This window comes from Pelodiscus sinensis, chromosome 31 (assembly GCF_052426305.1).
Source record: "Pelodiscus sinensis isolate ZL-2025 chromosome 31, ASM5242630v1, whole genome shotgun sequence".
NCBI lineage: Eukaryota > Metazoa > Chordata > Testudines > Trionychidae > Pelodiscus > Pelodiscus sinensis.
In genome coordinates, this window is record NC_143082.1 from 11,666,129 (window position 1) to 11,683,550 (window position 17,422).

The following is a 17,422-nucleotide window of genomic DNA, read 5'->3' on the forward strand; positions in this document are numbered from 1 at the left end:
CCCTCTATCGTATCCCCCATCAGTCATCACTTTTCCAGGCTGATGGTCCCAGTCTTTAATCTCACTTCAGATGGAAGCTGTCCAATCCCCTAAGCATTTTTGTTGCCCTTCTCAGGTTTCCTGTCAATTCTAATATAGCTTGTTCAGACCGTGTGAACAAAACGACAGAGTGTTCAAGGTCTGAGCATCCCATGGATTTACATAGTGGCAATATGATATTTTCTGTCTTCTTATCTATCTCTTTCTTAATGGTTCCCAACAGCCTATTAGCCATTTTGACTGTCGCTGCATGCAGAGTAGATGCTTTCAGAGAACTCTCCATGAGTCCAAGATCTCTTTCCTGACTGCTAACAGCCAATTTAGACCCCATGACTTTGTATGCATGATTGCGATCGTGCTTTCCAATGTGCACTACTTTGCACTGATCTACATTAAATTTTATCTGGTGTTTCCTCGCCCAGTCACCCACCCGGTTTTCTGAGATCCCTTGGCCGTCTGCTGTGCTAATCACTAATTTGGCATCATCTGCAAACTTTGCCTTTTCACTGCGCACCCATTTTTCCAGCACACTTACGAATCTGTCACACAGCACTGATCCCAGTGAAGCTCATTGGGGGACCCCGCTATCGAGCTCCCTTTGCTGTGAAAACTGACCATTTATTCCTATCCTTTGTTTCCTAGCTCTTAACCACCGATCCAGGAGAGGACCTTATCCCATGACTGCTCACTTGGCTTTACAACCTCTGATGAGGGGTCGTATCAAAGTTTCTGACAGGCCAAGCACACTGTATCTCCTGTCCACACATTTGCTGACACCCCCCCTCATCCTGGAGAATTCTAGTAGACTGGGGAGGTGACTTCGCTTTACAAAAGCCGTGTTGACTCTTCCCCAACAAACCCTGGTCCTCCGTGTGGCTGGTAGGTACGTTCTTTATCACCGTTTCAACCACTTTCAAGCACTCCCCTCCCTCTCTTTCTGTAGGTCTCGGTCTCCATGCTAGTATGACGGGCATGGCAGGCCCCAGAGACCAGAGCCGTCCTTACATTGTATGGGCCCCCATACAAATGAGCCCCCCCATGTGTGACTTCTGCTGAGGCTCAGGGCTTCCCTTTCCACTCAACTCCCCTCCTGAATGGCTTCCGCCTGGGGCTTGGGGGTCCCCCCCCATGGCTTCTACCTGAGCTTGGGGGGTTCCCTGGGGCCGGAGTGGAGCTGTGGAGGTTGTGAGTTCCTCTTTACTCCATGCCCGGCTGGAGGGAGCCTCACTAACAGCCAGCTAGGTAGCTGGGGGAGGGAAGAGGGGCAGGGAGCATCAGTCCTGCACTTGGGACGGAAGAATCCCAAGCATTGTTACAGGCTGGGGACCAACTGGCCAAGCAGCAGTTCAGCAGAAAAGGACCTGGGGGTGACAGTGGATGAGAAGCTGGATATGAGTCAACAGTGCGCCCTTGTAGCCAAGAAGGCAAATGGCATATTGGGGTGCATTAGGAAGAGCATTGCCAGCGGATCCAGAGAAGTGATTATTCCCCTTTATTTGGCACTGGTGAGGCCACATCTGAAATATTGTGTCCAGTTCTGGGTCCCCCACTATCGAAAGGATGTGGGCGCATTGGAGAGGGTCCAGCAGAGGGCGACCAAAATGATAATGGGGCTGGAGCACATGACCTACGAGGAGAGGCTGAGGGACTTGGGTCTGTTTAGTCTGCAGACGAGAAGAGTGAGGGGGGATTTGAGAGCCGCCTTCAACTTCCTGAAGGGAGGTTCCAAAGAGGATGGAGAGAGGCTGTTCACAGTGGTGGCGGATGGCAGAACAAGGAGCAATGGTCTCCAGTTACAGTGGGGGAGGTGTAGGTTGGATATTAGGAAAAGCTATTTCCCTAGGAGGGTGGTGAAGCACTGGAATGGGTTCCCTAGGGAGGTGGTGGAATCTCCATCCCTAGAGGTTTTTAAGTCTCGGCTTGACGAAGCCCTGGCTGGGTTGATTTAGTTGGGGTTGGTCCTGCCTTGGGCAGGGGGCTGGACTTGATGACCTTCTGAGGTCTCTTCCAGATCTAGGATTCTATGATCCTAGGAGAGAGCAGCTGCAGATGGTGGGCAGAGAGGAACCAGGCAGGCTGCAGCCGAGGTGATAGGGCCATACATAGGCAGGCAAACACATACAACTGAGTAGGAGCACCTGAAAATTTGGTGCCCCAAATTTTCACAGCCCTACACGGCCACGTATTTTGTGTATGTTCACACGTGCGGTGAGTTTGGAAAGTTCTCAGACTGGCTCCTACATGGCACATGCTGGGCAGCCCGGACAGAGGTGGCAGGGGCCTTGCCCCCAGATGTGCTCTGGGCTGTGCCAAGCGGACCACTGTAATGGGCAGGCTGGGAGGTGGGTGACCAGGGAGAGAAGAGATTGCAGGGGGCACGGTGAATGGGGGGCACCCGGAGAAGGGGAAGGCGGGGCATTGTCTGAGCTGAGTGGCTGTGTGGGCAGGGGAGATTCTGCCTGTCCTGGTGCATTTGAACCCGTCTGCCCATCATTTTATCCCAATTCCGGCACAGCTTAGCCTCCTCCCCTTACCCCCGCTCGCCTAGGGCCCATCGCTAGCCGCCTGGTGGACAGAAGGGGCAATGAAACAGCTCACTCCTCCCCCACCCTGTCCATCTGCCCGGGGTGGCACTGGGTCGTGGGGACAGGTGCAGGGGGAGGGGCTAGAGGAGCTGTTCCTTTCAGGGGTGAGGCCTTGCTTGCTTTGGGCTGAGGCTGGGGTGAGACAGCAAATGGGGGGGGGGGGGATTATTCCATTGCCTAAAGATGCTCACAGTGATAATGGGGGGGGAGTTTCTACTAAGTCCAGCCACCTGGTCAACCCTAACCCTAACCCTAACCCACCCCCATTCTCCTGCATCATTTCCTCAAAGGGGCTCAGACGTGGAAATGGCTCAGGTGCTGCGGAGCGGGAGGGGGGGCAGGGCGCATTTCCCTTCTGCACGCAGCCCCTGGCCTTCCAAATCCAGCCCCCTGCCTCCAGGCCTAGAACGCCCCTCTGGCTCCCCAAGAATCTCCACACTTCAGGACGGCCCAGACGACAAAGAGCTCCGGGCTTGGTCCCTCCAGGGTGGCCACACGAGTCGCCCCTTCCCCCGGCGGGAGGATGGTGCTGGTGCTCCGGAAGGGGCTGGTCTCGTGCCGGTGCCGGGGGTGGGGGAGGTTCAGTGTAAGGGGGGAAAAGGCACCTGGGGCGGAACAGATGCCAGCCAGGCTGGGGAGGGCGTAGGGTGCTGCTGTTCCTCCAGTGACGCCAGCCCCACCCCTGCTGGCACTTGGCCGTGTGCTCGCCCCCAGGAGAGGAGCCAGAAGGGAGCAGGGCCTGAGGGAGAGGCCCAGCCAGCCTCCCTGGGCGCAAACACTGGCTGCTCTCACAGGCCCGCACCCACTTGACCTTCACTATGCAAATGCGAAGCGAGGAATGTGCAGTGGGATGCTGGTGGGGGAGGGGCTGGGGGCAGGATCTGGGGCCCCATGGGCGGCAGAGAGGCAGGAGCTAGGACTAGGTGAGGGGCGCGTCCAGGGCACCTGGCTGCTTTCCCCTAGGCTAAGCAGTGCTGGGTGTGACCTGGGGGGGTGGGAGACACAAGCTGTGCCTGGTGTCAGTGCCATGGGGGTCAGTAGGGGAGACATGGAAAACCCAGGCCTGAGTGCCCCTGTGCCTGTTGCCACCCATGGCACGGGGGATCTGGGCAACTTCCAGTCTGCTCCCCCACCTCCCCGGGCCAGAGAGGAACTAGCCATGTCTGGGGGGGAAATGGGGGGGAAGGATGCAGCTGCTGCGGCCTCTCTCCAGGCTACACAATCTCTTTATTAAAAAAATTAAATATGATTTGAAAAACCCTCCAGAGAGTTAAAGCATCTTTAACCCCCGGCCGGGCGCACGGCCCTGGCAGCCCAGGGCCTGGCGAACCGTGTGCAACATTATATTACCATTTATAAATAGAAAAATAAAACTCTGGAGCGGGGCGGGGGGAGTTACGGGGTTAGAGCCACAGGGCCCAGCAGGGCAGAATGAACCTGTTACCAAGATACATGCACCCCCCCCCCCCACATGAGACCATCTGGAGCAATAGCTCTTCCCCCCTCTGCCCCACCCATTCTGGGGAACAACTTGCCTCCGTTTGGCGCCCCCTGCTGGGAGAGACCCATCCCCTGCCTGGCGCTGCCCACACGGAACAGCCCAATTCAGCCTAGCACAGGCTGCCAGGGAGCTCACCCTTGTCGGGTAGGATGCTAAGACATGAGCGTTGCTGTGCCAGTGCTAACGCTAACACACACACACACACACACACACACACCCCCACCCCTGACTCCCGGTCACCCCACACTGATCTGACCACAAGCCTGTACTCTCCTCCTGGAACCCAGGGGCCTCTAGCCACTAGTCCACACTGCCCCACAGTAGTTGGCTCCCACAGTTCCCAAGGCAGCCTGGCCAGGGTCTGGCTTTTCAATTCAATGACACTCCCCCTCCCCCCGCCACCCAATGGGGCCCCTCGGAGTTCAAAGCTCAGGGGAACCCTCAGATGCCCAGTTCCTGCCCCAGTTGTGGGGCTGCTGGGCCAGAAGCCCTCGCCAGAGCCCTCCCTCGCCCCCCGCCCCGGGAGCTCGTTCTGAGTCCCCTTTGGGGGGATGTGGGGGAGGCACGCACAGCCCACAGCGGCTGCCAGAGTGGCCCAGAACGGCAGCTGGGCAGAGGGTCGTGGGGAGGGTGGCTGCCTTCCCCGGTAGGAGCTGGCTTCAGGGACCCCCTCCCCTTTCCACCTTCCAGGCACTGTGCAACCCTTGCCTTGCCCACGCTCCTTGGTAGGGCACAAACTGGTCCCAGTGCCCCCCCTCCTGAGGCTTCACAGGGGGCAGCAGTGCCAGCTGGCTGTACCCATTGCCAGGATCTCCCACGCACTGGGCGGGGGGGGGGGAGGGCAGCAGGGAGCCGGCAGGGACAGAATCTGCTGATGGGGGAGACGTGAGGAGGGTGGGTAGGTAGGTGCCACACTCACAGAGCAGCAGAGGGAAGGGTTGTGCCAGGACATGGGGAGGGGGGTGCAAGGAGGTTTTAGCAAATGGAGGGGCTGGTCCGGGCCCAACCTGCTGCATTCGGTGGAGTCGCAGCTGGGGGGACTGCAAAGAGCCCCCCCCCGCCCCGCCCATCTCCGGTCAGCACACCTCTCTGCTGAGACTTCCTGTGAGGCTGTAGCAGGGACGCCAGTTCCCCCTCGCTGCCCTGCTGGCGGCATGGGCCAGGGGTTCCCCTTCAGGGATCACAAGGCACTTGGAATAAAGCCTGGCAGCTGCTTTTGTCCAGTTTGTTACATGAACTTTGTCTGAGTCAGGGATGTGGGGGGGAGGGGCCGCTAGGCGCGGAGGGAGTCCTGGCCCAGCACCCCCCATGCCAGCCGGTAGAGCAGGCGTGAGTACCAGTGCATGCCTGTCTCCGGCGCACTGCAGTTCTTGGCCTCGCCACCGGAGGGCAGCAGCGAGAGGAGGCCATGCAAGAGCCGGAGGGGGGCGAAGGCGTGGTGGGCCCAGCGGTGACTCTCCAGGATGGCGTAGCAGGAGGCCAGCACCCCGTTGACCAGCAGGGTCCCGTGGGAGGTCAGCGGGGCGTACACCCCCACGCCTTCTTCCCGTGACACCCGCAGCACCCTGACTGGCTGCAGCCCGCCTCTGCCAGAGCGGTGGGCCAGCACCGAGTCCCCCGCCTGCACCCGGCTGGCAAAGACGGGCATGAAGCCGGCTGTGCCGTTGGCCTGGGCCGCGAACACCAGGTGGGAGGGAGTGAGCAGCAGCCGGTGGGCGGGGCTCTCCGTCTCGATGGCCACGAAGGACACGCGCCGGCGCAGGTCGCGGTCCAAGAAAAGCAGCACCTCGGTGGGGACCACCTGGCCGCTCCGGTCCACAGCCAGCACCCAGTCACCTCGGCGCAGCGCCGACAGCCCCTTCCGCTCGCCGCTCTGCAGGGTCACTGTGGCGTGGCCCGGGAAGCAGCCGCCGGCCCGGATGGCCAGGGAGTTATCTGCAGAAAGACGGAGGCTGCCGTTAGCGCGGGGAGGCACAGGTGGGTGTCGGCACCCTGCTCGCCACCTGTCCACATGGGGAACTTGCCGCTGCCTCGCTCGGATGTTGCACGACCTCCCCCGTGCAGAAGTGCTGCACCAGGTTATAACAGGGCTCGCCCGGGGGCAGTTTAATCCAGCACAAGGCCTGACACACACTGTATGGGGGTTTGCTCTGGAGCAGAGAGCCCAATACCCGGCCCAGTCAGGCTCCATGTGGTGCACTCACGTTGGGGGCAGAGCAGTGCCTGCAGCTTTCTGTGGTCCGGGTTTGGTCAAGCTCACAGCTGCCAGGATCAATCCAGAAAGAGGCTAGTGGGGCCCCGTGCTTGGGAAACCCCCCCCCCCCCCCCCCCACCGCTTAACAGGGTACTTCCAAAGGGATCCGAGAGTTTTCTCTCCCCTCCTGCCTTGGAGTGCGGCTGCTCAGTGGGGAAATTTTGAGATGTAACAACACCCCCAGCTCTGCCCCTGGGAGGTTAAAACCAAGAGGCATGATTGGGTGGCAGCCTGGGTGTTGACCACACCAGTCCACAACACTCCCCTGTAAGCCACTACCTCCACTTGCGCCAGCAGAAACTACAAGGCAAGGTGCCGCGCACTGGCGCATCAGGACCCAAACCACAGCCCCCGTGTATGTAGGCCGTGCAGGATCCTGCCTGCTGTTCACAAGGAACTGAACAGTGTGTGCAGGAGGATCCAGCCAATCTGCCATAGAGAAGGGTGGTTTGAAATGGGCCACAAAATGACACAAATGCAAACTAGCTCTTAAGTGACAAAGCCCGCGCTTAAAACACACCACAGCGGCAAACACACCACACGGAGCAGCTCTACTCCTGTCGCTAACCACACCGGAAATGGTTCACGCTGAAATCAAGTAATAGCCCTGAGGACTTTCCAGTGCTGATGGGTTTGTTTTAGTTCTCATCCCGGGCTGGTTCGGGCACAGGGTCTAGCTGGGTTTCTGGGGGCTGCTGGAAGGGAAGGGGGGATTTAAAAAAATACATTATTAGGATTTTTTTTTTTAACAATTACTAAGAGCCATTGCATGGAATTTTTTTAACAGAAGTTGTAAGAATGATTCTATTCATGTTAGAATTTTGTGAAGTCCTTAACCGTAGAGGGAGGTGTAAGGAATTCAGCTGCAATTATTATTGTAGTGTCTAGAAGCACCACGCAAGATCAGGACCCTGGGCCCTACAAAGAGAGGGTGCTGACAGTCTGTATAGACAAATGGTAGAAAGGGAAACTGAGGCATGGAGCTGGGACGAGACTTACCCAAGGTCACAAAGTAGGTCATTGGCAGAGATAGGACTAGAACCCAGGACCCACAGTCCACACCTAGTCCTCTGCCCACTGGGCATGAAAGGCAATCGAGGGGGTTGTGAGGGATTTCAAATGAAGACATAGCAAATCCATCCTCTCCTGCCCCCCACACTCTCTGCCATGCGCTGTGCCCCACTCAGGACACAGCCTCTGCGCAATCATACAGCTGGGCGGTGGCAGCAGCTGCACAGTTTTCACTCTTACATGTGAGCAGAAGCAAATTTCTGAATTTGCACAAAGGGTCGTCAGCCTAAAGACACCCACCAACCAAGGCAATGGGTCCATGGTATCCGGCACGGGGGCTGCCTGCCCCCCCACGTCATCACCCCACTTCCAGGTACCTGCTTTCACCGACACATGGATGTGGGACTTGGACTCATAGTAGACCCAGTCGAAGCCGGCCTCCACGGCCAGGCGTGCCAGCATGCCATACTTCTCCCGGTCACGGTCAGATGTGGTGATGTCCAGCGCCCGCCCCTCATAGTGCAGCGAGTCAGGCAGGTGGTGCCCGTCTTCATCCCAGCCTTCCGTCACCCGCAGCTTCACGCCAGGCCACATGTTCATCACGGCAACAGCCAGCACATTCACACGGTCCCTGCAGCGCTGGCGAGGGAGAGGGGGCTGTTAACCCTTGCTGCTCCGGAGGGACGGGAGAGGCAGGGGGTAGATGGAAGGGAGCTGGCATTAGCGGAGGGAAATTCCCAGATCACCGGGGACTGCAAGGGCAGGAGACTGACACCAGAGGAGGAACGGTCCAAGGATGTGCTAGCAGATTTGGGTGCACTGAGGGAGGTCCAGATGGAGGATGGTGGGGATGCTGCGGCAAGGCGCAAAGGCCACTGGTGAATTTTTAACTCCTTGGGGCTGGCCATTTTCACCGCCACAATGAGCGGGGGAGACGGGAGGGCACAGGGAGCTGCGCCCCCTTGATCTCTCAGGCTTGCTGGTTAACGGGCGCGTGCCAGCCACACACCTACTGGGAGTAGTTCACTGTCTCATGGAGTAGCACTTACACCATTTACAGAGAAAGAGAATGAGTCTGGTCCACAGCCTGAGCTGAGCGCCGGCTGGCTTTCAGCCCATGCGGTAGAGGCTCATGCGCTGCGCTCCAGAGGGCCCAGGTTCGGTTCCGCCTGTTGGCGTTCCAAGAGCAATACGCACGGGAACGTCAGCTGGTGCCCCCGAGCGTGGGGACTCACAGGGGCTGGCAGGCCAGGGGCGTTTCAGCAGAGATGGAGCCTCGGCCGTGCTGGGCCCTGCATAGACACTGGCACCCCAGTGGTGAATGCCTTGTGGAAATGAAAAGTGCCCTCCACACCCAGAGGGGGCTGCCCAGGTGGGGCAGTGGGTAGCTTCCACCCAGCATGGCAGGCGAGTCTCCTGGAGCCAGCCTGGGCCAAGGCCACACCTGTCTCTGCAGTGGAGCCCTGGCCCATGGGCCAGGCAAACTTGGGGGGCAGGTAAAGGCCCACAAGGGGAAGGGACTTTGCCACAGGGCATAGCACTGCCAGGGACAGGGCCCAGGAGTCCTGGCCTCTGCATCCGACTGGCTCCCCTAATGCCTGCATGGCACAAAAGTCCGGGGGCTGTGGTGACCCTCCCCACAGGCCACAAGCTTGGGAGCTGAGTCTGCAGCGCAAGCCTGGAGGGGCGATTTTTCCCGTGCCTGCCCGGTGCTTCCATTGGCCCTTTGCCAGCAGAAACCCGGGCCCCAGGGGTGTGACACCTGCAGCCCCACTCCACGCTTCACCCCCCCCCCAAGCCACACATGGCTGCACTCACTCTCTGCTGGCTAGTGGGGACCAGCACCCTCCCCTCCCCCTCCTCTGCTCCCCCTCCTTTCACCTTCTCAGCAGACCCCTCCCGCCCACCCCAAGGGTCCCCTCCCCCAGCCCGGCGAGGAGATGCCATGGGCCTTGGTACAGAATGGGCCAGGCCCCCAGGGCTGAACTGGGTCAGGTTCTGAGCTCTCCAGTGAGACCCGGGGCGGGAGGCCGTTTCTCCAAGTCCTGGCTTGTGGTCAGAGGCTGGCGGTTTTGAAATCCCCTGGGCAGGGACACTGTGGGCACACAGAGCCGCACGGGGAGGGGACGTGGCTGGCCTGGCTGCAGAACCAAAGCAGAGAGGAGGGGAGGGGGGGAAGAGGAATAAACTGGGCCTGCCTTCCCCCACCTGGGCAGCCACATGGAAACAGTCTAAACCAGCGCTCACCAGCTCCCCCCAGACCGCTCCTTAATTGGTGATTAATTAACTCGGGTCAGGCCCAGAGGGAATGGCTAATCCGCCTTCCAGGAGCATGGGAGGATACTTGTTTGAAGCGGCTCCCTCTAGAGCAGGGGGCTGGGAGCCAAGACTCTGGGGATCTAGCCCCATCCCCACTCACTCAGGGGCAGTGTAGGAATAGGGTAACCAAGCTTCCCCGCCTAGACAAAGCCATGAATCTCTGGATTGGACAGACATCCATCCTGCTACAGGCCATGGACACTTTGTCTTCAACCAATGTCCAGGTTATTCCGCTAGAATGTCATTCCTCCCTCCGAGAACTGCAGCCACCTCTGGGGTGAGGCAGAGCAGCTCAGTATAACACCGAGAGGGCACAACCACTTTTTTGAAAAACAGCGGATTGGAATCAGAATCCCACTCGATCCGCTCCCTGCTCCCGGGTTCCTTTCACTGACCCCTTCAGCACCCAGCAGTAGGGCCAAGTCCTACAGCCAGATTGCAGAGCTAGGTTCTGGGGGACAGATGGGGTGGGCAGGGAGGAGTGAGGGGAAGGAACAAAAGAGGAGCAAACGGAGAGATGGGGTGGGCAGCCAGTGTTTGGCCACTTAGGAGAGATTCCAGCGCCGCCCCGCTGATTAGCAGAGTGCCCACAGCTAGGCTTTGTTTCTACTGGTGGTGCACATCCACACGCGCCTCAGTGGACATAAAACTTATTCCACACATGGCTGGGGGAAAAAAATCTGCACACGAATGGAAAAGATTAGAGGGAACATTGGTGGGCACGGGTGGCATTTAAGCCAAGGGAACAAAGTCAGATTTATGGCATGCAGGGGCGGCAGGAAAGGACCGGAGGAGGAATGTGCCGCGCATCCCAGCGCCTCGCGCCTCACAGCACAATAGCTGTTTTCCAGCCCAAGAATTACTTAACTCGGCGAGAATTTCAAACCCTCCGGTTCAACAGGGAAATAACAGCAAAGTCATCAGCTTTGCCACAAAAGGCCCATTCAGCGGCTCTGCACCCCCTGGCTGGTGTCAGCGAGGGGGAAAGTGCTCTATGGGATGGGCAGCCATGGGACCCCACTCTCCGGCCAGTCTCCCCCCCTTCATGGAGAGCAGCTACTGACCAGGATCTGGGCTCTGCAAGGGTGGGGGGGCTGGAGCAGGGGACGAGGTGGTTGCTGAGCTAGCCACCTGCTTGGGGGTATCAGGCTGGAGAAAGAGTCGAGTATCCCATGGGGGGAGAAGTGCTTGAGGATCTGGGGGATCCATTTAGCCGGACTCCCCCTCCCTCCTCACAGCCAGGCTGGGGATCCTCCCCCACCCCATAGCCTGCACCCTCTATGGGGGTGCACTTTCTGGGATACCCAGGCCAGCCAAAGAATGGATGCACCCCCAGACCCTGAACCCTCATGGCCAAACATCCCATAAAAGTCAGGGTGCAGCAGCCATATTTCAAGGTAGCTAATTCCATTCGGTAGCCTTCAGCACCACCTGCCCGCACACTTCCAGCAGGATAAAATGTGTCCTAAACAGCCATTGCTGTTAGCCAGCTGCCACGCTCCATCCCAGAGGAGGCTGCATCTCAGTGCTGGGCAAGGGAGCCCCTTTGCTGCATGATTCTTGGGCAGCTTCTGTGCTCTGCCCCAGAGGTGGCTGCATTGGAGTAGCAGGGGAGAGGGCTGCCCTCCAAGTCCTCCCACAGACCCCCAGGCTGCAGTTAAGGGCTGTTGAAACCTGGCTTCCTTCCACCCTCCCCAAGACACCCTTATTCCCTGCCCCAGCATGGCAGCCTTAGGGGGAAACAGCCCAGAAGAGGGCAACACAGGAGGGAGGGGAAATCATGCCAGCTGCACCCCCCCCCCACCCACACACACACACCCAGCAAGCCCAGGCTGGGAGAGGAGGTTTATCACTAAAGGAATAATCAAATAAAGAAACAAGTAACCACTTCCCAACAGCCTTGACATTCTCATACCAGGAGGGCGAGGCTGGTGCGGCGGGAGCATGGGAAGGCGCGAGAGAGGGACAGGCAGTGCAGTGAGCACTGGAGCGGGGGAACAAGGGAAGGGGGCAGAGGAGAATGGCTGAAGGAAGGAGAGGCAGGGAGCAGGGCTGATGGGCAGAGGATGGAGACAGAGCCAAGCAGCCTGGACCAGGGAACCCGGGGCAGCCTCCTCTCTTACCATGTCTCTATGCAGCCAAGAGCACGCCCCCGGCTGCCCCATAGCCCCGGATGGGGAGCCCCAGACAGGCCCCCCGCCCCCTGTTGCCCCAGCAGGAGCCCGTGACCTTCACTTTCTATTCCGAGTCCCTGCATCCCCCGTGGCAGCCAGCTGACCCCAGCTGCGCCCACGGGAGCCCTGACCTGCGGAGGCAGCTGCCGGTCACAGCTGTGGAGCCAGGCCAGGGCTGCCAGGCGCCTGGTCCCGGAGCAGCTGAATAGGGGCATTTTCAGGCACCTCTGAAGTGGGGAAACCAAGAGAAGCAGAAAGTGCTGTCAGGGCAGAGGAGGGGGGAGTGACCCCCCTAACTGCAAAACCCTTGGCGCGGGGAGCCTGGGCACTGCGCAGACCCCGCCCCGTGCAGCTCACATGCCAGAGGTATCCAGTAACCTGCCAGCTCCCCCTCATCTGAGGTTCTTAGCACAGTCCCAACGCCTCAGAGCAGCCCTGGGATATGGGTACCAGCTTATCCCCATTTCAGAGCTGGGGAAACTGAGGCACAGAGCAGGGCAGGAGCTAGCCAGTGAACCCAGGCTGCTGGCAGGGACAGAAGCCAGCCATTATTAACACGCTGGAGGAGGGGCTGGACAGCGCCGGAGGGAGGACACCAAAGGCCCAGCCTACAGGGAGGGATCGCTCACGACCTGCCCTGCTTAGTTTACTCCCACAGAAGCCTCTGGCACCATGGTGATACAGCGCAGGGCCTTTGGGTGCCAACCCCAAGGATGAAGCAGAACTGGCCAGACGAGGAGTGGCTGTAACACACGAACGTGCCCAGGAAGTGAGCTGGCATTTAGCCCAGGAAGAAGGACTTGGGTTTGTCCAATTCCGGGGTTTAGCATTCTCCACCCACTAGGCCCCACTCCCCTCCCAGTGCTGCAAACACAACCTGGGTGTCCTGGCTTCCATGCCAACCAGCACCAGACATATCCCATCAAGCTAAGGCTTGAATATCATAGTGTCCAGTTCGTCCCTGTGAGGGACAGTCCCACCCCAGAACAGCCCCCTCACCCTAGAGAGCAGAACGGCCAAAGCACAGACTTTCCTCGCCCCAGCAACAAGGCATGAGTGGCAAGAAACTTACCCTGGTGCGACTGGTTCCCATTGCTCTCCATGCCCCCCCACCTCTTTGTCTCTTCTTTAACACAGCCAGCTCATTCTCTTTCCAGACCCGCCACGCCCACCATCCCGTGCCATCCAGACCCAGTTTGGCTGCCAGCCACCCCCTCGCCCAGGCGACGGGCATCGGGTGACTCAGCAGGAGGAAATGAATCTGTGATGCAGTCCATATGCCCACCCACAGGCACACAAGAGGCAGAAATGTCACTGGCTTGCACAGCCGGAGAGCCAGAATTCCCCTGGCACAGCTTGGGCCTGGCATAGGGCACCCTGGGGGCGGTTACACCAACCGTCAGCGCAAAGGGGCACAATCAAGCCAACTCAACTACTTGCTGTTAACACTGTGTTAACCTGTGGAACTCACCGCCCCAGGATTCTGGCAGGCAGATTTTTTGGACACAGAAAGCGCAGGCAGCTGTGCTGGGACCTGGAACTCTGCTTTGTGCATGTTTCAATCCTACTGCCTTCAGCCACCAAGCAGCCATTCCCCCCCAAACAGCCCTGCTGGGGGCACTGATTCAGCTGTCCAGGGGACTTTTCTTCCCCCCTTTGCCCTAATGTCCGAGCATCTCACTATTCACATGTTTATCCTCCCCTCCCTCCTGGGCAGGCAGAGCAGGGCTGTTATCCCCATTCGTGCAATGGGGAAAGTGAGGCACGAAGAAGCCGCGTGACAGCTGGGACTGGAGCCCAAGTCTCCTGGGGCTAAGCCACTGGCCTAGTTGCATCCTCTTAACCTTTGCAACAAACCAAAGCAACACAGCAGTCCTCCGTGAATGTCTCCAGGGTTGCCCGAGTCTCAAAAGCCTAGAGAACACATCCAGGGAGGGGTGGAAATGGGCCCAGGCAAAGGTTTCCTGGGTGCTATCTTAGGCTATGTCTACACTAGTGGGTTCTTGCACAAGAACATCTTGTGCAAGAGTTCTTGCACAAGAACCCTTGCCCAAGAACACGTCCACACTGCCATGTGCTTTTGCGCAAGAGCATCCATGGCAGTGTGGACGCTCTCTTGCGCAAGAAAGCTCTGCTGCGCGTCCAAGAGAGCTTACACTTGTTAGAATAGAGCATAGCTCTTGCACAAGAAACCCCCTCTTACCACGCTTTACTGTAAATCTTGTGCAAGAGCAGGTGGGCCGTGTGGATGCTCTGCGGAAGAATGGCCGTTCTTGCACAAGAACCCGCCAGTGTAGACATAGCCCTAGTGTGCAAGCCTGAGCCCAGTTAGCAGGGGCCAACAGTGGCTTCATTGTAAGCCAGGCTCCTGGCACATTTCAGCCAGGCCAAGCCTCAGCAGGAAGATGAGGTGGGATGGGACATCCCTGTCCCCCCTCGCTCTCCTTGCCTGCTCTGCGGCTGGGTCTCCGCTGCTCCCCCTGCTACTCCCACCCTGTCCAAGGAGCTGCCTCTTTGGCCATGTGTATCTTGTCCTGGCTGCATCATGGGGAAAGCTGCCTGGGCCCTGTCTCCACCGGGCTCTGACAGCAAGACAGCACACACCCAGGGGTGACAGCAGGACACGCACGCGCACAGACACACATACGCTGCCAAAGAGAAAGTGGCCAAAGGGCCAAACATCGCAGGGTCCATGTCAAATGCTTAAGCCAAGGACCAGGTTTCTTCTGGTGTAAAACCAGGCTGGTCTCAAGAGTCAGATTCACACCCAACCTGTCCCCCCGCATCCCTGCTCCTCTCCCAGAGTTGGAACCAGACTCCAGCTTCTCTGCTGTAACCTCCCCTTCTCACCAGCTCCACCCCCCAGCACCAAGCCAGTCGCCCCAAAAGGGGCATGAACTGCTTCCAATAAGTGTTTCTCATCCCAGTTCTGCCCCACTGGCTCCAATGGGTCCCTGGGCTGGGGAGGGGCGGGAATCAGAGCTCTGCACCCTGCACAGACAGAGGGGTCCACCCTGGTTTGCCCAGCCCTGTGGCAGGCATCCTCCCCCCAGACACTGAGCACTTCCCTTAGCACAGAGGTGCCAAGCCACAGCGCAGGGCTGGGAAGCGGTGTGCCTGGGCCTAGCAGCCCTACCCGGGACTCAGTTTCCCTGTCAGTGACATGGAGGACGCCCTAGTGAGTCTGGAAACTGGGAACTGGAACCTGCTAAGTGCTTCCCCAGCCCCGGGTGCTCCAAGGCACCAAGGATCAAAGGATCACTAGAACCAGCCCCCCTCCCCTCCCCGGGGCTCCCAGGGCCTGTGGCTGGTTCCTGATCCTCTATGGCTCAGAGAGCAAAGGGGGGGGGGTGGCCTGAGCGCCCCCCAGCTGGACCCCTCCCGGGAGCCTTCCGTGCCCATTGTTGCTGGGGGGAGGGGGAGTGTCTCAGGCCACTGGTTTGGGGCTGGTGGTGCGGGTCTGGGAGGGGGGGCAGCCTCCTGGTGTTTTAAACCCAGCCAAACCTCCGAGCTAAGGGGCAGAAAATCGACAGGGAGGGAGGGGGAGGAGACCAGTCCTAGAGCAGCTCCCGTCTGGGAACAGGTCCCCCCCCCCCCCCCCAGTTCTCAGCAGGTCCCCCTCATTCCCAGCCGATCCCCCCCCCCCCCAGTTCTCAGCAGGTCCCCCTCATTCCCAGCCGATCCCCCTCCCCATTCCCAGCCGCCCGGGTCCAAAGGTCTCTATCGCGAAGTCCCGCCCCGGTCTCCCAGAAGGGATCGGGCTGGACTCGCCCTGTGAAGCCCCGGGCCCCGGCCGGGCTAATGGGGCAGAGGGGCCCCGCCCCGCCCCGTACCTCGCTCATGAGCCGGTCGGCCCCCGTGTTCTCCTCGTCCTTGAAGATGATGTCGGGGTTGTAGTTGGGCACCAAGTCGCGGAACCGCTCGGAGCCGCGGCCCAGCCTGCCCTCGGCGCGCCCGCTGGCCGCCAGGGTCTGTTCGGGCACGCCGGGCACGCTCTGCTTGTAGCGCAGCGGCACCAGGGCTCTCCGGCCCGGCCGCCTGCGCCCCGGCGGGCCCCGGCCCGGCCCGCAGCCCCGGCCCGGCAGCAGCAGGCAGCAGGCCAGGCACAGCAGGCAGAGCGCCAGCGGCCGGTGCCAGGGCATCGTGGGGCCAGACCCCGGCGCTCAGGGGCCGGGGGCGCGGGCAGCCGGCGCGGGCATCGCGGAATTCTGTCCTGCTCCTGCCTCGGTCTCAGCGGCCCCGCATCGGCTCGCAGCCAAGTCCCCTCGGCACTCCCGGGGCCCCTCCTGGCACCGCCGCCCCTATGGTCTGGGGACCCCTCCTGGCACCGCCATGCGCAGGGACGCTGGGTGCCAGGCTGCGCCCCGGGCAGCGTTCCCCTGCTGTTCCCAGGCACTGGGCAGCCCCCAGCTCCGCTGCTTTGCCCGGGCCAGGCAACCGGCTCCGCCTTTAAGTGTCCGGCCCCCAGGAGCGCCGGCCACATCCCCCCGGTCACGGTGCCGCCCCCGCGGAGCCCCGGCCAGCGGTCACTGGCGCGCCGCGCACCGAGCCCCGAGCGCGTGTCCCCGTGCACCCTGTGTGCCCCCCCGCGCGTGACTCCTGGGGACCCTGCATGCGCGACTGCCAACCCCGGGGCACCTGAGCGCGCTCTGGCGACGCGCTCCCGCGCGGGATTCCAACCAGGCGCGCGCTCTCACCTGCTTCCAGCGGGAACGCGCCTTTGCCCTTGTCGGGAGCGCGCGCTCCCAACAGGTGTCCTTACTCCTGTCACAGCCAGGCTCAGCCCCGCGCACCCCACTCCCTGCCCCCCGATTCCTCGCACCCCACTCCCTGCCCCCCCCCTCCGGCTTCCACCCAACGGCTTCCCCCTGCACCCGCCTCCCCTTCCCAACACCCCAACCCGCGGCCGCTCCTTCGTAACCCCCGCCCCCCTGGGGCTGCCTGCCCCCCCCGGGGGCCCATTGCAGATCTAGCCCCCCCAAACCTCAACCGGGGGGGCCGGGCACTCCAGCTGAGCGGGGGTTCCCTCCCCCACGGGGCCATAACACCCCCTCCCCGGCCTGGGGGCCAGACTGCATGGGGGGGTAGGGTGCGCCTTGCGCGGGAGCCGCTGGCTGCGAGCACGGCTGGATCCTGCGCTGAGCCAGCCTGGCCGTCCCCAGGGGTCCCCTCCAGTCCTAGCGGCTGCTGAGAGGCCCGGCGCGCGGCGCAGCTGCAGTTTCCGGGGAGGTGAGGCTCCCCAAAATTCACCACCCAACGGGGGGGGGGGGGACGATGTCGGTGCGTGCCCTGCAGCAGTTCCGGCTCTGGCCAGCAGAGGGCAGGCTCCGCGCAATCTCCTTGGCTCTAGGTGCTGTTAAAGGGGCCCACAGTGAAATAAATTCACCCTAAAGCAGCGCAGAGCATCCTCTGCCCCCGGTTCCCGAACTGCCAAGCCCAGGGCCAGTAGGACCTGCACCCAGGGCACCCGCACCCCAGCTGCTCCCCCGGGCTACTCTGGGGCCCCATGCAGCAGTGGGTGGGTCCAGGGCCCATGCCC

General features: G+C 60.7%; 1 protein-coding gene across 1 annotated transcript; it reads right to left on the minus strand.

Moving 5' to 3' along the window:
• Positions 1-3,830: 3,830 nt before the first annotated feature.
• Positions 3,831-16,643, minus strand: DHH (desert hedgehog signaling molecule). Its single transcript, XM_075901974.2, has 3 exons — positions 15,717-16,643; positions 7,768-8,029; positions 3,831-6,060 (listed from the first exon to the last, which is right to left on the minus strand). Exons 1-3 carry the CDS (start codon positions 16,023-16,025, stop codon positions 5,399-5,401), a joined length of 1,233 nt encoding a protein of 410 aa, XP_075758089.2. The 5' UTR covers positions 16,026-16,643; the 3' UTR covers positions 3,831-5,398.
• Between the last annotated feature and the right edge of the window lie 779 nt (positions 16,644-17,422).